The sequence below is a fragment of the Arvicola amphibius genome, chromosome 8 (assembly GCF_903992535.2).
Source record: "Arvicola amphibius chromosome 8, mArvAmp1.2, whole genome shotgun sequence".
Classification (NCBI taxonomy): Eukaryota; Metazoa; Chordata; class Mammalia; order Rodentia; family Cricetidae; genus Arvicola; species Arvicola amphibius.
The window spans coordinates 104,824,048-104,846,716 of record NC_052054.1 but is presented as its reverse complement, the minus strand read 5'-3'; the positions used below and the strand labels follow the sequence as shown (position 1 = coordinate 104,846,716).

The following is a 22,669-nucleotide window of genomic DNA, read 5'->3' as shown; positions in this document are numbered from 1 at the left end:
AAATGGGAAGAAGAACATGACCTTGCTGAGTGACCAGGGGGCAACAGTCCAGGGAGACTGTTTCCTCACCTGTAAACACAGGCAGAAACATCAATTTCTGCCTGTCCTCGCGTCTAACCATGGAACATGTTCAGCCAATGGATCAGGAAAGATGCATAGCTGGTGGCTTTGGAGATCCATCACCAAGTGGGGAATTTAATTTATATCACTCGTTAGGAGTGTGGGGGTAAAGACCGCAATTGAGGAAGCAATTTGATAAGTGAGACCATCTCGGTTCTTGGTAGATGTCTTTTGTCACCCTGGTGCGATTTTTTCCTCACTTAACCCACGCCAGGGTGGTTCTCATGTAGGCCAGGCTGGCCTCGAACTCGCTCTGCTGTCCAGACTGGTCTGGATCTTCCTGCCTCCACTTCCCAAGAGCCAGAAGAACGGATTTGTTTGGGGTCCTTTCTCGTCCTCTACAAACACCAACGGCAAAGGATCAGCTCGGAGGTGAACATTTAGGCACCATTTACTAAGGGTTAGTGTGCTGACATTTCCCCTGGAATCCACGGGGAGTTTAAAGCAGATGGCCGGCTGCGTAAAACAGCATTCAACGCCTCACGAAGACGACCGCGATAAAGTCCGCCGAGACTAGGCCACCCGTCAGGGAAAGAGGCCCCGCACCCGGCCTGCGCGCCAACGTTCCGCTAAGCTGCTCGTCAACCGGAAGTAGCCGGGCCCTTGACGAAAGGACCGGGCAGAGCGGAAGTCACTCCGTGAGGCAGTGGCGACAGCGGCGGCGAGAGGATGAACAACAAGTTCGACGCGTGAGTGACGCGTGGCCGCCCCCGGGGCCCCTTCCCCCAACCGTCCCCCGGGACCGCTCCCGCCGGGGCCGGGCGCGCACTCAGCCGAGCCGCTTGCTCCCGGGCCGCCGTGGCCCGAGCCTCCCTGCGCCCGCGGGCCCGACGGGGCCGGGAGAGCGCGGCCGAGGTCGCCGGGACCCCTGAGCCGCCGGACCCCGGCGCGGCGCGGGCCGGGGGAGGGGAGGCCGCACCGCCCGGAAGGAGATTTTTTTTCGGACGCCCCGCCCTGGTGGGTGCGGGCTGCCGGCGGCGTGGAGGGGCGGGACCTCGGCGCTTCGGGTGTTTCTGCAGCCTTGCTGCCTTCTCTCTGAACGCGGCTTCACACCCGCACTCGCTCCACGTCCTGGGAAGGTCACCTCTCCCTTCTGAACCTCGGTTTTGTCTTCTGCAAGCGGGGACTGTAACAGAGCCCGTGTCGTAGCGTTGGGCAGCTGCGATGAGGTAATGGGGCAGTCGCACTGAGTACTGTGGCCTCTCGAGTACGGAATGCTTTTTTCGTCTGAGATCCTTTCTGCTTCCTCCCCAGCCCCACCCCCTCCCTAGTTCCTATCTTCCAACTCTTAGGGGGCTGCCCACTGCTGCATTCTTTCCAAGTACCTACTCTCATCCCTAATTCCAGCTCCGAACAGTTGGGAAGTACAGAGAAGAAATATAAAATATAAAATATTAAGAGGGGAGGAGCATTCCCCTCTTAATGATGATATCTTTTTGCATTTAAAAATAATTTTCCTTTCATTTAACAGCACTTAAATTAGTATTTCACAAGAATTGTATCTTTCCGTAGTGCTCCTTTTTGTAACGCTCCCTCCTTGTTTAAAGTAATCTAATCTGTAGTCTCATTCAGAGGCCTGCATTTTTCAGCTCTGCGCCCACCAAATGTTTTTGCCAGTACAAAAGTTCTCCACTCTGAACTCTTGCTCTAAGTTCCCTAGTGATTAGAACCCACCTGACAAGAGCAGAGCACACTCTACAGTGCTTAGAGGTCCTTGTGTAAAATGCTGATAATGAGGTGTGTGGGTAAAGTGGAACCACCTTAGGTGGAGAAGCTGCAGTGTTTCTGGTGTGCAAGAAGTATTGGGATGCCAGCCGGCAAGGCAGCTCTTCGCAGCTTTTCATGGTGGCTGAGGGAACTGCTTTCTGAGAAAAGCAGTTGTCTTCTCCAGCTTGCTGCTTTGCTGAGCCCAGCAGGAGAGCAACCCTCTTGGCCTCCCATCCTAAGTCCTGCAGTTCCTAGCTTCCTATCTGAAGCCTTTCCATCCTTCCTTTTCTTCTTCGAGCAAATCAAACAGCATCCCAAGAAAATAGTTTTTGGGCCATCTGTCTCAGATAAGGGTGGTTATAATGGCCACTGTCTTAGACAGTGTTCTGCTGTTGTGAAGAGACACCTTAGGACTCCTTCAACAAGGCCATACCTCCTAATCCTTGTCATCCTTTCAGACAGTTCCCCTCCATGGTGACAAGGCATTCAAATATGTGAGCCAGTGGGGCCATTCTCATTCTGAACTTTTTTTTTAAGCTTTTTTAGGTTAGCATAAAGTAACAGGTTCTGTTATGACTCCTTCATTCAAAGTATTAGTACTTTGTTCTCATTCTTTCTTATCCCCTACTGTACTCCCTCCCCATGGTCTCTCTCCTCTAACTGATTCCCATGTAGTTGGTTTCCCCCTTCTGCTTTCCTATTATATGTATCATGTTGTCCTCTATTTCCCACTGTCTTCTTTATGATAACTCTGCAGAAGAGATCTTAGGCTCCTCAAGGCTAAGTAACTAGTGCAAGATAGCCTAAAGGCCCAGCTCGGCTTTGTTCGTGGTGCCTTGATCAACACTTTGCTGATGGCTTTAAATATTTGTAACTATTGGCTGTTTTAAGGAGTGGATCTTTTTAACACCTGCCTTCTAAATTACAGAAAAACAAAACAAAAATAAAAGCTTGGTTTCATTTGAAATTAGCAATTAGCGATCATATACCCTTGCCCCTAGTTTTGGTTTTGTGATTTCGGGTTCTCATGTGAAATGCTGCAGTTTGTAGACTCTTGTTCCATATCTGGAGTCTGCATGCTTCATTACATTTCCTGAAATTTCCCAGAATTATTGTGCAGTCATCAATGAGTGCAGTAGTATGATCTGATGGACACAGATTAACAAGGAGCTCTGACCTCTAATACGAGGGCTCTGCTTCTGTGAGTGTAATCAAAGCTGGGAATGGCTTTAAAAGGTAGTGGTGAGACTCACCAGTTCACTAGGTCTAGTTGCCTTTTTTGAGGGGGGGGGTTCGAGACAGGGTTTCTCTGCAGCTTTTGGAGCCTATTCTGGAACTAGCTCTTGTAGACCAGGCTGGCCTCAAACTCACAGAGATCCGCCTGCCTCTGCCTCCCGAGTGTTGGGATTAAAGGCGTGCGCCACCACCACCAGACTAGTTGCCTTTCTTGTTATTAACGTGTAAAACCCTAAGATGCTCTCTCAAGAATTATAGTACCAACTATGATAAACTTGGTTTTCAGATCCTGCATTTTTAGATGCCAGGCTTAATTTGGTCCATTTTTTACAATCCCTTTCTATTGTTAGCTTTTGGCCTATTAAGTGTTTCTAAACCACCCAATTTGATATCATTTTGATTTTGGAGATCTATTAATTCAACATGTTTGCTTTATGCTTGTGTCTGAAGCTAGAGGTATAGTGGGGAATTAGATCAAGTTCTTACCTGCACAGTATTAAGCCTAGTGCAGAAGGTGTTGGGAAATACTGAAACAGAAGCTTGTCACTTAGTCTGAACATAAATTGGGCAGTCTGTGGAGTGCTGCTGTTTCAGTGTGACTGTTCCTTGGCTCAAATCCAGCTTCAAGCCTGGAATAGCAGCTTCTGAAAAGTCAGTTGTAAAACTTTTGCCTTAGGTGTAGGCACAGAGAGCAGGTTATTTAGTTAACAACTTCTTCAAGAAATAAGAGCTGGCCAGGTGTGGTGTAGCATCACACCCTTGACCCCAGCCCTCGGGCAGAGGCAGGTGTGTCTCTGTGAGCTCTAGGGTAGGACAGCCAGGACTCCACAGAGACCCTATCTCATAAAACCGAAAAAGGAAAGTACTGGGGCTGTTTCTGTTGTTCATTGGTGAAATGAAACCCTTGCCTCCCATGAAGGAGGTGCTGGGGTCTACTATCAGCCTCACCAAAACTAAAACAAAGGCCATAGCATGAGGACGCAAAATGAAGTCAGTCCATTAAGGTTCCTATTTGCTGGCTTACAAAGGAGTCTAAGATGGTATCAGAATGATAATAGCATTGTTTTTTTTTCTCTGACTTAATTGTTTTTGTTTTCTGTTTCCTAGTAGTGACTGAAGGAAAACCACTAAAAAGGAAAAGAACATAACATTTTTCTTGGAGCTGGAAAAAATGGGAGATCCTAGGTGACTGTCCTTCTTGAACCAAAACCTAATGAGGGAGCCTCAGGCTATAGTAGAGATTAGCAGCAGAAAAGAAAACAAAAGTTTTCTGGGGTGTGCCCACAGAAGAGTTGTTCTTGGTCAGAAGACAAAAACATTGGCCTTGACAGTACAGCTAAGACAAATATTTTGTTTGTATTAAGAGCAAAACTGGGGAGTTTAATTTAGCCATATTGGGAGAGAGTGGGGAAACATTCCAAGAATGGGGTCCTGAAAGTGAGTACTGACAAGCAGAGAACCAGCAGTGGAGGCGTGACTACATGCTAGACAAGGTAGGGTGGGAAGAGATTAGGGAACTGCACCTAGGGGGACACAGCAGGAGTGGAAGGGGTTCAGGTAACAGGCAGAAGATGCTTTGGGACATGGAAACAGAATGGGCCTTTGCACCAGGTTAAGGCTTTGTATACCTTATCTCCACGGTTCTTGGAGACAGGCACTCTGGTAGCTAGTGAGATTCTTGGTTAATGTTGGTAATTTTTAATCCACGGACCTTTGTCCATGTCAGACTCATTTTGAAAAGGGAGCTAAACAATACAAGTTTACTCAAGAAAGGAAGTTCATAAACACTGATGGTGCTTCTGATGGCCGTCCTCATCAGTTCCCTTCTCCATTCTCTCTGAACTGGCTACCCCTTCTTTTGCTGTAAGTCTTACTTCTTTCATGGACCCTATAGCTGCCTCTGTCTAAATCCTTGGTCTTTGCTCTCCTTGATGAAATCAGTGTAGAGAGGAATAGGTTATTAGGCAGACTGAACTGCATTTTGCTCCTATGCCTTACCTAGTTGGGTCTTGACCAGGGTGGGAATAGGGAGTCTGTATCACAGGGAGAGGCTACTTGAGTATCCCCTACAATATGGCTGCCACATGGGCAGAGCAGACACCCCAACATGGCTAGCTCATCCATCCTACTATTTATAGGTGTGTTTTATGTGTCGAGCATTAAAGATTTTATAGACAAAAACCCTACCACTTTCCAAATGTACAGTGCTCTACACCATATTTATGTCTCTGTGTAGGATGATATCTGAGCTATAAAAGGTGCTTCTGGTAACTGTCTTGAAAATACCCAATTCTGTTTCTGTGTATATACTGTCATAGAGCCCAAAAGTGATCCAGGAGAAAACAGATGGGTGAATGGTCTAATTCTAGAGTAAATGCTATTCTTTTTGTGTGTTGTGTGTTTTTTTGTTTTGTTTTTGAGACAGGGTTCCTCTGTGCAGCTGTCCTGGAGCTCACTCTGTAGTCCAGGCTGGCCTTGAACACAAAGATCTACCTGCCTCTGCCTCCCAAGTGCTGAGATTAAGAGCATGTGCCACCATCGCCCAGCTATGAGTTCTATTTTTTTCTCCTTTTTTTCTTTTTTAAGTATATGTATAAAAGTCAGAGGACAACTTAGCAGGAGTAGGCTCTCATTCCAGAATGTAGGTTACAGGGATTGAACTCAGGTCTGCAAGGTGCCCTGTCTACTAAACCATCATACCAAATTAAGCAAATGGTGCTCTTATCTTTGCTCTTACCTGTTTGATTTGTCTGCATCTGGTGGGTCTTAGGTGTTTTCACATTTAACTCAGCTTATGAGACAAGAACACTTCCATTCCTCCTTTTTTTTAAATTAAACCTTTATTCAGTGTCACCTTGTTTTGAGTGCCAGTGATACTGAGATGGTGTGTGATACTGCTCTGAAGAAACCCTTTTACTCAGGCTGGAGAGATGACTCAGTGGTTCGAGCACTAGCTGCTCTTTCAGAGGTCCCTGAACTTACTTCCCAGCAACCATATGGTGGCATCTTTAATGGGATCTGATGCCCTCTTCTGGTGTGCATGAAGACAGAACATTCATGTACATAAAACACACAAATAAATAGATCTTTAGAAACCCTCTGACTTGAGAAAGAAACAGTCAGGGAAGAATGGCACCTTGGGTTGGAGGCGAGGTGTTTGTCATAGAGAAAGTTTGCTGGGGAGGAGAGGACTATGGCACTGGACATGACTCAGCTTCTAAAGTCTTCTGAAAAACTTTTGGTGTTGTACTTTATTCTAGAGGATAGGTAATAGAAGCTGACAATTGAGAGTCTTATGAATACAGGTTAAATAACAGAGTCACATTTAGAAAACAGAGGAAAGATTTGTGTTAGACCCACTTAGAAATTGATAATTAAACGACTGGAGAAGAAAATAGACCTAAGACATAAAAGGAGAACAGCTAGGAGAGAGGTGGGAAGGAGAGGATGTAGCAGTATATATAGATGGGCAAGTTTTTAACTTTCAGATGTCAAAGGAATTATTTGCCCAGAAATTCTCATTACTGACTTATTTTTGACAACAAAAACCACCCTTTTAACTGCTTTGTTATGCTGCTGATGGGAAATAGAAAGACTGATGGTTGGGGATCACAAGTTAGCTAATTTAATGGTAGTTATTGCTTAGTTCTCGCCTTTTGCCCTTTTCACAGATACATCTCATAGGGCTGTGAATTGAGTGACTTTGGGCTAGTTTTGTGATAATTCTGTGCCCTTATAGTTTTGTTAGGTAACAAAAATAGTTTAGTCATGGAATGACATTAATTTGCTTTCCCACTTAGCTTAAAAGATGATGACAGTGGAGACCACGATCAGAATGAAGAAAACAGCACACAGAAAGATGGTGAGAAGGAAAAAACAGAACGAGATAAGAACCAGAGCAGCGGCAAGAGGAAGGTATGTTTTGGGTTGTAATTCGGGTGTAGTTACCTGTAGCTGTGAGCCTGGGTTGTTTGTGTATCTAACGATGGCAGAGTAACTTGATGGCAGGTACTCTTGGGATCTTTGATTTGTTCTAAAAATAAAAGGTTGCGGGGGGCTGGAGAGACTCCTTCCCTCCGTGTGCTCTTGTGCATGTACACATACATGTGCATACTCTCATGACCACAAATACACTTACAGAGACATGAAAGGATTGTGAGACTTGGGGTACTGCTTCGTGGGTGGGTATAAGACTTTGGGTTCAATTCTTAGCACTGAACACAAGGGAAAAGGTATAGAGAGGACAGAAAAGGGTAGCAAAGAGTGCATGGGTCACTAGGTGTGACCAGAGCCTGGTGGATGCATATATGGAAATGTCACAGTGAATCCTTAGTATGCAGTTATAATTACAAGTTTGAAAAAATAGTGAAATGACTATAGAGTTAATTTTGGAACTTAGAACTTTCTCTGTTGTGGGTCTTGGAGTTGCTTTACAGTATTCTCATGTGAGATGGGGGAGTCAAGGTTCTCAACTGCTGCTTCTTTAAAGGCCGCTCAGTAATTCAGTCCTACACACTGCTATTTTAGACTCTTCAGTCAGCAGTAGTACACATTAAAAAGTGACTTGGGATAGAGAAAACTTAGGGAGTAAAAGACCTAAGTGGCCTCAAACTCACAGATCTGTCTGCCTCTGCGTCCCAGTGCTGGAATTAAAGATCTGTAACACCAGGACTAGTCGGTGTAACACTGTAACATGTTGATTAAGGATCAGAGAAATGGCTCATCAGCTTCAAGCCTGGTGATCTAAGTTCAGTCCTTGGATCCCACAGAGAGAAAGAAAGAACCAACTCTAAAAATTGTTCTCTGATCTCCACACACACCATGGCATGCATACTCCCACATTTAGTCTTTCACACATATGCATGATAAGAAAAATAATCATAATTTAAAAAACAAGGTGCTGAAGAGATGATTTAGTAGTTAGGAGCACTTGCCATTCTTACAGAAGACCAGAGTTTGGTTCTCAGCACCCATGCCAAATAGTTACAAGCCCTTTCCTGGCCTCCACAAGCAATACACATGCATGCACGCGTATGTGCATGTGTACACACACACACACAAAAAAAAAAAAAAAACCAAAACTAAATATTATAAAAAGGGCAGTACAGTAAATGTTTGGACTCACATCCTTGTGACAAATGCCATGAACTAACTTACCTTCTGGACTTCCCAGGCTGTTGTCCCTGGACCAGCAGAACATCCCCTGCAGTACAACTACACCTTCTGGTACTCTAGGAGAACCCCCGGCCGTCCCACTAGCTCACAGAGCTATGAGCAGAACATCAAGCAGATTGGTACCTTTGCCTCGGTGAGTACTTAGTCTGGTGGACTATCCGTTGGCATGGCATTTGTCCCTGCGTTTCTGTCACTGTCTACTGTCTTAGTAACCTGTTAAACAGTCTGGTTTCCTTACTAGACGGGCTTGCACTCCTAAGATCCTGTTTGTTCAATTCTTAGGTTTGTCTTTAGTATCCACAGGTAACATTTAGGTAATCTAAATATGGGAATGGTAGCTTTGATCAGAAAGGCATACGCAAAATAATAAAAAAGAAAGGGGGATGTTTTGTTTTGAAGTTTCTTATTTGAGCAGGTATTTATTGAGTCCTTATATACAGAGACACAGCTTTATTGTATGGTATCTGTCCTCATGAAATTAAATTCTGACAAATTTGTAGATGCCATCACTACAGAGTGCTCGGGCTCCTTCTCACCCCAGCCCGCCCTTACCTTCACTTCTGGCTCTTTACTACATTTGTAAGTTCAGAGACCTTAACTACATACGACTAACACCAGTGTGTCTTGTTCAGCAGAGATTCTCCTGTACCCCTATGCTCAGTCTGTGTACAGAATCGGTTTTCTGAGCGTGGGTCTTGCTGTGTAACCCAGCTGACCTGATGCTTGCCACAGCCCTGTCTCAAGTTCTAGGATTACAGATGTGAACTGCCACATCCAGTTTATCCGCTTATTTCTAACACAGAAGCCATCAGAGAAGTTTTGATTGTCTGTTATGTGGGAATGTTAGACTAGTGTCCGTGTGCTGTGACAGCTGCTATGTTAGGAACAATTGGTTAAACATTAGGATCAGAGAAAACAGGGAAAGACATTTCCACTCAGGGTTCTGTTAAATTAGTTTGGAATAACTGTGATTATGTCTTGCATTTTTCCTATTTAGAAAAAAAAGTAAAAAAAAGAAATGTGAGTTTATCCCACGGAAACAAGCAGATTTTGTTTTTAATTTTCTTTCCTTGTGGTACTAAGAGGTTTGCCATCAATACCCTCAGTATTCACTGGACAAGTAATACAGCCTAAAGTCTGCTATCATAATCCACGGTTTGTAGCCAGGCATGGTAGCCAGGCATGGTGGCACATGTCTTTAATCTCAGCACTCATGAGGCAGAGGCAATTGAATCCCTGAGTTGGAGGCCAACCACACATACAAAGTGATCTCCAGGACAGCCAGGGCTACACAAAGAAACCCTGTCCCAATGAAAAACCAAGAAAGAAATGGCCTGTGGTAGTAATCCCTCCCAGAGAAGTAATGATAATGAATCCTTTTTCAAATCCAAAGCAGTAGCTCCGGTTTTGTTTGTTTGTTTGGTTTGCGGGTTTTTTTGTTTGTTGTTTGGTTTTGGGGTTTTTTTTGTTTTTGTTTTTTTTTTAGTTTCTTTTTTTCCTTCCCCCCCCCCCCTCTCCTTTCCTCCCCACCTTCCTTCCTTTCTGAGGCAGAGTCTAACTATGCTGGCCTAGAAGTTACTATGTAGACCAGCCTGGCCTTAAACTCACCAAGATCTTACTGCTTCTGCCACCACATCTGGTGTAAAGGTTATTTTTTTTTTACTATTGTTTACGTGTATGTGTATATATGCATACATACTTGTAGGCATCCTCAGTGGGCATTGGATTCACTAGAACTGGAGTTACAGGTGGTTGTGAGCCTCCTGTTGTGGGTTCTGGGGGTCAAACTAGTCATCTAGAAGCACAACAAATACTCATAATCACTGAGTCATCTCTCCAGCCCAAAAAGATGGCTTTTCAAAAGTTCTACTTCAAGCCAAAAATACAGCTCAGTGACTCAGAAAAGAGACTCAGAAAAGACCTCTAGGAGTCGTTGCAGCTCCTTTTCTCATCAGACATTTGAGAAGGTTGGAGTCCACCTATCACAGAACCAGACACCAGCACAAGTTGTGATTTTGTTTGTTTTGAGACAGGGTCTTGCTAGACCTTAGTCTGGTTTGGAACTTGTGAATCTTTTGCTCAGCCTCCTGAGAAATGGCAGCTGTAAGCCACATTCCCAGCACCCATGTCTGATAGCTCACTACTTCCTGTAATGCCAGCTCCCAGGAATTCTGGCCTTGAGGGCATGTACACAGACACACACACACACACACAATTAAAAATAAAAATCTTAGCCAGGTGGTGGTAGTGGTACACACCTTTAATCCCAGCACTCGGGAGGCAGAGGCAGGTGGATCTCTGTGAGTTATGAGTTCAAGACCAGCCTGATCTACAAAGCGAATTCCAGGACAGCCAGAGCTGTTACACAGAGAGACCCTGTCTCAAAAAACCAATAAATAAATAAAAATCTTTTTTAATAGAAACTGCAGGGAAACCCTGTCTCAAAAATCCAAAAAAAAAAAAAAAAATCTTTTTTAAAAAAAATCTTTCAAAGTTTAATACTATTTCTTTTTATTATCTTATTTATGGGAGTGTGTGCACATGAATGCAAGTGCCCACAGAGTACAGAAGTGTCAGATCGGTCCCCTTGGATTTGGTGTTTTAAGCAATTATAAGCCACTTGATGTGAATGCTGGAAATTGAATCAGCTCCTTAGGAAGAGCAGTGTATGCTTATAACCACTGAGATCTCTATCTAGCCCCTTAATGCTATTTCTTAAGCTTTTTTTATTTTATCTCTCTTTTGGCTTGGATACAAATTTGTGTATTTTGTCTATAAGATCTGGAGACCTAACCATCAAATAATTCTTGCCTAAGAAATTAATATATTTTGTCCCCACCACATTCTTCCATTCCTAGTTCACAGTAAGCCTTGGTTCTCATGAGCTTACTTAGTTTTTTCAATTGTTAGGGTGGGTAAAAGCTTAGATTAGTGCTCACTATATGTGTATAACCATTTAATATTCCAAATTACTGTATGTACAGATAGACCGAGCAGTTGCAGAGATGAAGTATTGCTTTAAAATCCTGTAGATGGCATTAGTTTCTGACTTTGAAATGTAGAAGACATTTCACATGTTCTGTTCTGGAAGGCAGCTGGAGAAAACAACTATTTCATGTGATAAGTCAGTTTCTCTTGCTATCTAGATTTAACAGGGGCCTGAATTTTTGCCAGTACCTGTTTCCTGCTACACAATTTCTTGAGTGTGGTCTTGATAGTTACTAGTAGTATCCATGTCTCCACTTCCTAAAGTGCCTCCTTACTGCTAGTGCCTACAGGTGGCCTCTATAGATCACTGGGGACCAGAATGATGATTATAAGTGATTTGGGGTTTTGTTGTTGTTACTGTTTGTAAATTTTGTGTGTGTTTGTATGCATGTGTGTGTGTGTGTGTGTGTGTGTGTGTGTGTGTGTGTGTGTGTGTATGCCTGCTGAGTGTCTACAGAAGAGAGCATCAGATCCCTGGTGTTGTATTTATAGACAGTTGTGAGCCACCTAGTGTGGATGCTGTGAAATGAACCACTGAGCACCAGCCCGTTTGTTGTTTGTTTGTTTGTTTGTTTGTTTTGGTTTTTCGAGACAGGGTTTCTCTGCAGCTTTAGAGCCTGTCCTGGAGCTAGCTCTTGTAGACCAGGCTGGTCTCGAACTCACAGAGATCCGCCTGCCTCTGCCTCCCGAGTGCTGGGATTAAAGGCGTGCGCCACCACCGCCCGGCTTCGTTGTTTTTGAGGCAGTGTCTCACTATGTAGTTTCATCTGGATGATCCCAAACCCCTAGCTCCTGGTGAATTACAAGAGCATAAATACATTTGAAAGAAAAATAGAAATCTAGTTTTCTTCAGAAATTTAAGGTAAATCAAGGAGAAAAAAATCTTTCAAGCTGAGAGGAGGAATAGAAACCCTAGCCCTAGGCCCGTCTGGGCTACAGTGAGAGACCCTGTTTAAAGAAAAAGAAAAAAGTAAGATTTGGCTCTATGAGTGTAGGCAAGTGCAGCCCTGTGGTACTTGACATACCTTAGACAGAAGGGTTTCAGTTGTGCAAAAAGCTGGTTTTGTTACTGCATGTTGGCAGGAGGTATATGTCAGTGTTACTTGCTGTTAGCTGAGGCCAGCATTTTTCACCAAGATTTTTTATTGTTGTTTTTAGATTTTAGGTTTATTTTATCTGTATTAGTTTAGTGTTTGGCTGAATGTGTATCTATGCAATACACGTGTGCAGTACCCAAAGAAGTCTGAAGAGGGTATTGGATCCCCTGGGACTATGTTGTATTTTTGTTTTCTTTTGCTTTTGTTTTTTCCTTTGATTAAACTGTATTAGCCAGACATAGTTTCTTAAATAAGAAACCATGTCTCAAACCAAATACAGAATATGATAGGCTTTTTTCTAATATGCTCTTTTTTCTACCCTACTCTAAATGAAGTGTGCCCCCCAAAGGAGGTAGCTGAGGCAGTGTCTCCCATGTTTCTCTTCTTCAGTAACACAGTTTTGTGTCCATGCAAAGAAGAGAAAAAGTTCTTGTACTCTTGGCTCTTTTTTCTGCAGGTGGAGCAGTTCTGGAAGTTTTACAGCCACATGGTACGTCCTGGGGACCTGACAGGCCACAGTGACTTTCATCTCTTCAAAGAAGGAATTAAACCTATGTGGGAGGTGAGGACTTTTGAGAGTGGGTTTGTTTTCTTTTTTCTTTTCTTCTCCTTTTAATTTAAGCCCTACCAAAATGAAAACCATTTTGAAGTTTTCTCTTGAAGCTGTAACATTATTTGATAAATTTTGGAAGTCTGTACCTCTAGGAAAAGACATTGATGTAATTGTATGTATTCTTGGGTTGTGGCTGCAGGATGACTTTAAAGATGGTGCTAGTTTAGTTACTATTGTATTGCTATAAGAGACGTCATAACCAAAGCAGCTATTATAAGACAAAGCATTTCGTTGGGACTTGCTTACAGTTTCAGAGGTTTAGTGCATTATAGTGGCCGAGACCATGATGGCATGCAGTCAGGCACTGGGGAACAGTAGCTGAATATCCTGATCCATAGGGAGGGAGGGGGAGAGAGAAAGAGACTGAGACTCTGGGTTTAGTGTGGGCTTTTGAAACCCCACCATCCACCCCCCCCCAACCCCTGAAACACACTTTAACAAAGCCACACTTCTTAATCCTTCTAATTCTTTCAAAAAGTGTCACTCCTTGTTGACTATGAATTCAAATATATGAGCCTCTGGGGACCATTCTTATTGAGACCATCATAGGCTCTGTCACTTAAATGGTGTTGTTACAGGGGTAAAAAGCTTTTTAAAATGTTCTTGTTCCCATAGAACTTGTGTCTATGTGTACGTGTATATGAAATGCATTTGCTTAGTAGGTAGAAGATTAAAGAGGTAAGAAAAAACTGGTAACTGCAGACCCAGAGGTGAGCTCTGATCTCTTTGCAGAGCTGTTATTTAACTGCAGTCTTGTGCAACACATATTCTAGTGCCAGAGCATTTTCTAGGGAGGAGAAATGTTCTAGAAGATATCAAAATCTTTCCTTCCCTGCAGTCAGCCCTTCTTGTTCACATATCCCTGGCTCTGAGACGTATTCCTCCCACTGCCCTCAGCATCCTTCACCTGTTTTACATGTTAAGTGTTTCCTCACAACCAGCGTATGTGCTTCCTCTGAGGGCTCTAGCCATATGCTCTCACTGTCATGTGTGCACTATTACAGTAAGACTTTTTAGACTGTGTGACTGTGATTAACTTGTTGTCTGTCTCTACTAGGTTGTGTCTGAGTTAAGATCTGAACTTTTGTCTGTGTACTTGGTACTTAGTGACAGTCAGCTTTTAGCAAGTGGTGGTTATGGTCTATGTTTAAAGTGGGACATTATTTCACTTGGGTTCCTAAAATAATAGTTCTGGCAAAAGTCAATTCTTTTTAAAAGATATATTTAGTTAGTTAGTTAGTTAGTTAGTTAGTTAGTTAGTTAGTTTGTTGTTCTCAAATGATTTAGATCAAGGATGTCTTTTTTCCCTCCTATTTTGTCTCTCAATGATATTGAAGTAATGTTGAATTAGAGTGTGAGCAGACTGCCCTGGTCTGCAGAGGTGTTCCTTTGGTATTCAGAGATAACACTGTGGACCAGTATTCACCTCGATGCTTTCTCTCATTCTATAGGATGATGCAAATAAAAATGGTGGCAAGTGGATTATTCGACTTCGGAAGGGCTTAGCATCTCGCTGCTGGGAAAATCTAATCCTGGCCATGTTGGGGGAGCAATTCATGGTTGGGGAGGAGATCTGCGGGGCTGTGGTCTCTGTCCGCTTTCAGGTAAGTCAGTCCAGGCCAGTGTTCTTTCTTATGTTGCCACTGCTACTCTCATTGCTGCTTCTGGTGGTTTGATAATTCATTCTGTTCCTCCCTTAGGAGGACATTATTTCTATATGGAATAAGACCGCCAGCGACCAAGCAACCACAGCCCGAATCCGGGATACTCTTCGGCGCGTGCTTAACCTACCTCCCAACACCATTATGGAATACAAAACTCACACCGACAGCATCAAGTACGTGTTGGGGGGTTTGGGGGGAATAGGTCCCTGAGCTTAGCAGAAGTAGCTCCATAGTTGGGCCCAGACACATGTGGTCATACATGACACTGACTTGTGGAGTAGGGCTTTGGCCACTTGCTGAAGTTCTTGTTAGTGAGGCTCCAAGGACCTACTGTGAGGGGTTGTGAAGCAGAACCCCAGTTTTCCTGCCTGGGCTGGCTTCATTTTTACAGGCTGTCTTATCTTTCCTCTGCTAACCACTATTTAAAATGAAAGACAAAGCTCTTTCAGAGGTTTTTTTTTTTTTCATGGCTGTTTTTAAAGACAATTTGAATAATAAACTCCTCTTCCCTGCCCACCCTGACCCCACCTTTGCATGTCTGTTTAACCTGTTAGCTTTAGTCTGTTTTCTTTGTCTTGGGAGATTGACTTCTTATCAGGGATGGTGACTCCATTTTCTATGTTTAGAACTCAAGTCTAGAGGAAGTAGGGTAGATTGTGAGCCAGGAGAACGGAAGGAAGGAAGGTAGAGTCATGGGACAAAGAAGACAATAAGTGCTATCCACTTTGGAAATCACTGGTAAGGGCTTGCTCCTTCAGGGTTAGTGACAGAGATAAGCTCAGGTCATTATGAATAGGTTAGGGGAGTGGCTGCCAGACTGTCTCAAAGGAGGATGGAAAGCCAGCCAGGAGTCAGGTCTCTTTATGTTTATTGTCTCCTGTGGCCCTGAGTCAGTATGTGCCTTTGGCAAGTCTGTTTCAGTTTCTCCAGCTATAAGATAAGAATACATGAATAAATAGTAAGGCGTGGTAAGGCTGGCTTAATCTTTGTAACTAAGGGTCCTTAGAACAAGAAAGCTCTTACAGGGCCAAGTATTATTGCTGTCATCATTAGTATAATGTCATAATCATGCCATTCCTATTCAAAACTAATAGTGAGCCAGTAGTTTTGTTCAGCAGGGATACTATGTGAGACTCTTTCCCATGTGTTCACATATGATGTTGTGGGTGGAGTTTGCTTCTACCAGCTAGGTGCCAGTTTTTAACTGGGAGTACTGCCATGGGAATTGGTCTTATATCCGATGGCTAGCTCTGACTCACTGGAGCGACCAGCACTCATTTCCCATCTATGGACCTGGTTGCTTATCTCAGCAATCCTGTATCACTGCTATTTTTCTTAGAGAAGGTCTGTCTTACTCTCTGCTGCAGGATAGACTAGTGCCTACCCTCCTGCCAGGTTTAGTCCAAGCTCTAAAGGTCTGCATCTTTCCCTAGTATTCTTGTTTGCTAGGTTCCCTTTTAACCTGGTTAGGAAAGGGAAAAGGTCGTTCCATTCACTCCCCACTGTTCTCCCTTTCTGATACCTGGAGGCAGTTCATCTTGACTTGTAAAATCCCATGAACAAGTCCTTCCAGGACTTAGAGCCTCTGGGACTCCCGCCCTGCAGCTGTAACACCCTCCTCAAGACCCAGATGCCACTTTCCCTTGCTCCCCACTCTCTTTCCTCTCCCAATGAGCTACCTTTTGCACTTCCACTAGAATGCCAGGCAGGCTGGGCCCCCAAAGGCTCCTTTTTCAAAACCTCTGGAAGCCGCGATTGAATGTGCCATGACACTCTCCCTCTCTGGATGGCACCATCATTGAAGCTGGCGTCATCGGAGTCTCTTGTTCTGTTGGCGTGCCACCTGGAAGACCCTTCTGTCCTGGACAAGAGGAACGGAAGAGCATGTTATGCTTTGAGAACAGGCTGACAGCAGCAGCTCCAACAACAGCTGAGATCACAAATAAATGGTGCTAAACCAGCTTGTCTCATGCTCTTGCTCTTTATGGTGCATCAAGATGTGGCCTTTGGATTGACTGTCACCATTATCAAGGGATGGCACACAGACTTCTCCATGCAGGGCCATTCAGGGAATCCACAAGCCTATTGTGTAGTCATATGGTACCTTATTCTTGGACTCTTGCGGTGTGACATAAGGAGGTGACATCTAACAAAGTAAGCCCCGACTGCCTGGTGCTCAAGTGTATTAGTGTCCATCCAGTTAGACCGATGGCTGGCCCAGAGTAGCCGCTGAGTTCAGGTCCAGCTAGAAAGTCTCTTAAATTTGGAGAAGGGGTATTCTTGGCTTTTCTTTGCTAACTTCCATTTGCTTTTAGTTCATAGAAATCTCTTGCTTGGAGCTAAAGCCCTGCTTCTGTCTGTCTGTGGCTGTACATACATACTTTTTTGCTTTGTGCTAATGGGGTATTCTCTCTGGTGCCAAAGCCGCTTGGCAGCCTCCTCCCTTTCCTTGCAGAGTAGATTGTCTTTCTCTTTGGTAGTCTTGCTTGATGAGAGAGCCCTTCCTTCCTCCTAGCCCAGAGTTACTGTGCCAGCTCTAGTGTAAGAGGTGCCTTCATCTTGGGGAAATTTGCCCCTGAGGTAATCTGAATGTACACTTGCCTTGTGAGTCCTATGGCTTTGCTTATGTGTGTGTGCAGCTTGGCTTTCAGGCCTTACCCTGCATGGAGAGTTTCAGCAAGCTTTGTTAGCTATCCCCAAAACAAAAATTAAAAAGCATTTTTGTGAACTCTGGGTTGCTTGAGTGGGGAGTAACTACAAGGTTGAGTTTTCCAGAGTGCCTCATCCAGTCTGGCAGCAGAACACTCCTTAATACCAGCTGGCTGACTTAATCCTGGTCTTTGTGTGACCTAGGAGTCCACAGAACACACAGTGAGACCTTAGACTCTGTGTTCTGGAAATGTCCATGCCAGTGCTGCTTCAGCACATTCTCCAAATTGACGTATCTAGAAAAAGGAGATTTGCTGGGACGCAGCAAGCCTGTCGTCTGTGGAGCACATGTCAAACACTGGCTTTCTTGGGCCTTCTACCTTATTTTTCACCGTGGGATACGTGTGCATCGTAGCTGTGCCAGCAAATAAACTTGATGCCACTTTCCAGAGTTGGTGCCTGTCAGCAGCAGACTGAGGCCAGGCCCCTTCAGGTCCTGGCCACTGGTGAGGTGTCAGCACGGCTGCCTTGGTCTGTTCCTTGTGGCTCCCAGCGTCCGCTGAGACTCAAGAACACCGGCAGTAATGGCTGTCTCCCACGTCCTCTGGAGATGAGGGCTAAGAGTGAAGGGCGTGTGTTTAGGAGTTGCTCAGCTTCCTCACTCAAGCATTACCCCAGCTTTCTGTGTTTCCGCCAATTTCTAGTGTCTGTCACCTGTGTGTCTTTCCAGCCTTCCCTGATCACCCTGCCTGCTGCGGTTTTCTGCAGCATTGCCCCACAGACAAGCTCCTTTGCTTGGTCCTTGTGCTGCTCACTCTCCCTAAAAAGACAGCTTACTCACTTGTGTTTGTGCCAGGTCACAGCTCTGGAACTTGCCATGTAGTCCACACTGGCCCCCAACTCACATCAGAGTACTGGGATTAGAGGTGTGTGCCACCATGCCCAGTTCATGCCTAGCTCATGGCTTCTCATCATGAAGCAGATTTACGTTTTCATAGGTTTGGGTCCTCACATCAAATGGCTCACTCTGTCCTCTATTTGAGGAGAAAATTCATAGCAGCCAGAATTCTGGGGCCACCAGAGTACTGCTGTCCCAAAGGTAGTTAACACAGCATTGTCTTGTGAGAAAATTGCTCTTTGGAGTTGCCTCACTGATTCCTTGTGCATCTGGTCTGGAATAGCAAAAGGGCCTTCTTCCCATAATGGAGCACAGTGCTGGAGAAGACTGATGGGATTTCTCTGAAGAGTAAGGGAGGAGAGAGATGGGCCAAATGTGGAGACTTCCTTTACCTAGTTGGCTGTCTTTGTATTTCAACATTGGGCTTTAATATGCATATGAGGGCCAGCACACTCACTCTGTCCTTCCTAGTTCAGTCATAACTTGGTGGTAGTGGGCCACTTTAGATTAATGGCTGCCTAAGCTTGCATTGTACACTGTGCCCAGTTTAGCAGGTGGCTGACCCCCTTTCTAGGTGTTGAGGGCTGGCTGAGGACAAGACACTGGTTCCTGTAGGCTTTGGGCAGGGGAGGGAAGCATGGACTTACACATAAATGAGGCCCCTCTGAGAATGTGCTTTCTGCTAAGTGAGATGGGATCAGTTGCTGTCACTGGATCTGCTTAGAATTCCCAGTCAGCTATATTAATCTCTGGTTTGTTTTTAGATGCTCGAAGCATAAGAAAATTTTTAGGATAACTTTAAGGAAGGAAGTTTTGATTTTACCTAATGTACTTGGGATGCCAAGGGAAGGGAAGGTAACTAGAAAGTCCTATCTGGTTGGCCTTTGAGAGTAAGAGTGAGTACACCAAGTGCTGTATTTCTCCTGAGTCCATGCAAGGAAGTTTCCAAACCCAGAGTCTCCATGTCTGAGCTCAGTTTATTGAGTGTACTAGAAGGATCTCCAGATCTGCACCCAGTGAGTGAGTGACCTGTTGTTAGGCAGGTGTAGTAAGGATGGAGCCTTCTGGAAACAGAAGAATAAATGTGATGGACTTCAACCCTGCTATGCAATTCCCTGTTGACCTCTAAGTTACTTACAGTAGAAGTTAAATCTTGCTGTTAGAGAAGTTCCCAGGTTACTGTCCAAGCATTGAATTTTCACTCGTAGTGAAGCTCTCTCCAGTGTCCCTTAGGAACCTAGAGTACAACTCATCACTGTCTCTCCACAAAGCTTGGAGCTGACAAGTTCTGGCATGCTTCTTAAATAGCCTTAGATTTCCCTTTGAGTAAGTTCTCATAAACTAGTAGCTTTGATTTTATTCTGCTATTTTGCAAAGGGAAAATATTGATGAAACTGGGACAGACATTACATAGTCCTTAATAACTTTACTTAGTTTTGAGACGTGAGCTCACAATGTAGCCCTGGTCATCCTGGAATTTACTATATAGACCAGCTGACCTCAGACTCTACAGAGATCCACCATCCTGTTCCCAAGTACTGAGATTAAAGGTGTGTCCCACTTTACCCAGTCCCCCCCCCTTTTTTTTTATAAAGAAAAACTGCCTATAGTGCCTGGTAATGAAATCTATTTTAGTACTTATAATACTAAATGTGTAGTGAGAGGCATGATGTATTGTCACTCAGTAGTGTTACTACCTTAAACCAAGAAAAAATAGGGGGTCGAGGAAGCAGAGTTCTTGAGTTTGAGCAAACTCTAGACTGGCATTAAGTGTGACATACAGTGCCTAGGACAATCGCTTTCAAACTGAAAAGTGGGTAGGGCAAAAGTGCGAGAGAAAATGGGGTGGGGGGAGACCAGAAGACTGGGGATCGGAAGTTCTCCTTTTTCATGCAGCTGCCACTGGCAACCTGTTTGTGGAATACTGGCTACACTGTGAGCTGAGTGTGCGTCCCTCCACTCGCACTTCTGATTCCTTCCTAATCACATTTCTAAATTATGTTCACCAAAATGTGTTAATCGGCATGCGGTTGTAATGAGCTGTGTTAACTGGAAATGTTAGCGACCATGACCCACACATCTTAGTTCTAAAGATAGGACTTACATGGGTGTTTTCAGAGTCAGATAGACTCTGACATATTTAGCATCTCAAGTTTAGAAAGGTGAAAGCAGAGAACATGATATATAACTGGGTTGCGTCTTTAGTGATAATGCTTGTGGATCCCTGGCTTTACTCTCAGGGTCGGGCCCAATGAAGAAACGTGGCTCCCACTACCTGTTTCCTGGACCCAGTGCAGCAAAGGCAGGGACTGTTGCCCTTGCTGAAGCAAGATGGACGTGTTTGTGGGCATGGCTGAGCTTCAACTCTGACCTCAGTGGCCTCCCCTTTGCCCCTGTTGAAGGAACACTGGCAGGTCCTCACGGGGGTAGTGAAGGCTGGACTTCCTAAGGAAAGCAAGCCGAAAAATGCCAGCCGACTGTTGTCTAAGAAGAAAGCTGCCAGGACCTCACCACTCTTTACCCAGCTCCCTGTTCTCCAGTCAGCATGGAGGGCGTCGGAGTGGGAGGTGGGCTGATGGTGTCTGCTCTGTTCAAAGCGTCTGACCTGAATGTGCTGTTGTTTTTTGTCTCTGGTTTACCAGGGCCTGGGAGGAGTTTCATGGCCTGGTGAACAGCAGCGGCCGCTGATCGGACGCTCCCCCTCTGTCTCTCACACTCAGGGTAGGGCCTTGTCTACCTTCTCTGTAACCCCGTGACTTACCTCTCAGCCATAGGAGCCCTCTTCCCAAGGGGTTGCCCTTCCCATTTGCCTCCCTGGGTCCTGTGTCTCAGGTCAGCAGACCTCCTGCTTCTGCTCCCATTTAGCTCTGTGCACCAACAGATCTGAGCTCTCTTCAGATGGTAACTTTATGAGAGTAACTGCACCATAGTGTCCTGTTTTGTTCATCTGTGGCCATTTTTAAGCCGTCTCCCAATATTCTGTGGCTAAGGGACAGTTCCGCAGGCCCCGGTATGGGTTAGTTGAGAGGTATGTTTCTCATTTGCTGCTGCCACCTGTCAGTTGTAAATTTGGTTTCCACGATGAAAGTCAGCAGACAGGTGGATTTCAGGGTTATGACCATGGTGACATGACAGAGATGGACCCCAGAGTAGGGAAGGCTGGGCCGACTTCAGTGTCTGCCTGCCTGAATATTTGCAGTTCATCAAGAGAGTGTCTAGTCCATGTGGGTCTTTAGCAGAGGGAACGGGGTAAGTTTAGCTGGAAGGAGAGGAATGTTTTCCTCACTTAGATTTCAGGCACCATCAACCTCTACAGTAGCTACTTCAAGAGCCCTCTTGCCCCAGGAAGGACTGGAGGTTTCCAGAAAAATAGACCTGCCACTCTCAGATGAGCTAAATGAGTTACACTGCGGGGAATAGAAGCAGGCAACTGAAGTCTGGGTGCTGCGTGGTGCAGTGTGATCTAGGGGGACTAGTTGCAAGGTTCCTGAAAATGGATGGTGTTTCCAGCTCCCTTGTTGTTGGTTTTTTTTTTTTTTTAAATAGGAAGGAGGTGGGTAGGGTGTGTGTGTGTGTGTCTGTGGTGTGTGTGTGGGTGTGTGTGTGTGTGTGTGTGTGTGTGTACAACACCTTGGTGGTCTGCCTTCACTTTACTTTGTTTGAGACAGAGTCTCTTGTTATTCGCCATTGCATACCCCAAGCTAGCTGGTCCAAGAGCTTGCAAGAGGTTTAACTCACTCTGCCTTCCTTATCGGAACATGAGAATTACAGACTTGCACCATCCTGCTGGGCTTTTTATGGGTTCTGGGAATTCAGACTCAGGTTCTTCTTTTTTTTTTTTTTTGAGACAGGGTTTCTCTGTAGCTTTGGAGCCTGTCCTGGAACTAGCTCTTGTAGACCAGGCTGGTCTCGAACTCACAGAGATCCGCCTGCCTCTGCCTCCCGAGTGCTGGGATTAAAGGTGTGCGCCACCACCGCCCATCCAGACTCAGGTTCTTACGTTCGTACAGCAAGCACTTTGCCCACTAAGCTATCTTCCCAGCTCTTGTTTTTATTTTGAGATAGGGCTCATGTAGCCCAGACTGGCCTTGAACCCACTGTGTAGTTGAGATAACCCTGAGCTCCTGATCCTCCTGCTTCCACTTCCTGAAGGGTTGTATTATAGGCGTGAGCTACCACATTGAGCTCCCTCTCCCCACTCCGACTTTAATAGCTTGATTCTGTTATAAATTGAGTTTTGATCAGTCATAGTGATTCACACCTACACTCTTAGCAATTAGAAAGCTGAGGCAGGAGGATTGCTAGAGTTTGAGACCAACCTGACCTACATGGTGAATTCAAGGCCTACCTGGGTTATGTTGCAATCTTGTGTGTCCTCCCCTGCCTCCAGCCCATCTAATTTAAAATTCTTTAAACTAGAAACTTTAAGTGACTTCTTTCTTCACAGACTCTTAAATTCTTCCAAGTGAATACCTTTGACTTGTCTGGAAGAGTCATATTTTTGCATGATCACTACTGTATA

At 44.8% G+C, this 22,669-nt stretch overlaps 1 protein-coding gene across 5 annotated transcripts in view; it reads left to right on the top strand.

Moving 5' to 3' along the window:
- The first annotated feature begins 727 nt into the window (after positions 1–727).
- Eif4e2 (eukaryotic translation initiation factor 4E family member 2) overlaps positions 728–22,669 on the top strand; it is a 28,026-nt gene continuing 6,084 nt past the window's right edge. The window contains exons 1-7 of one of the 5 annotated variants that reach the window (XM_038339059.1): positions 728–809; positions 6,864–6,978; positions 8,237–8,371; positions 12,781–12,885; positions 14,388–14,540; positions 14,637–14,773; positions 20,790–20,868. In XM_038339059.1, coding sequence (XP_038194987.1) covers positions 790–809; positions 6,864–6,978; positions 8,237–8,371; positions 12,781–12,885; positions 14,388–14,540; positions 14,637–14,773; positions 20,790–20,835 — 711 coding nt within the window. In that variant the 5' untranslated portion in view covers positions 728–789 and the 3' untranslated portion in view covers positions 20,836–20,868. Of the gene's footprint in view, positions 810–1,059; positions 1,290–4,219; positions 4,249–6,863; positions 6,979–8,236; positions 8,372–12,780; positions 12,886–14,387; positions 14,541–14,636; positions 14,774–16,297; positions 16,561–20,789; positions 20,869–22,669 lie in introns of those variants that run through there. The other 4 variants (XM_038339056.1, XM_038339058.1, XM_038339057.1 and 1 more) reach the window with 4 other exon arrangements.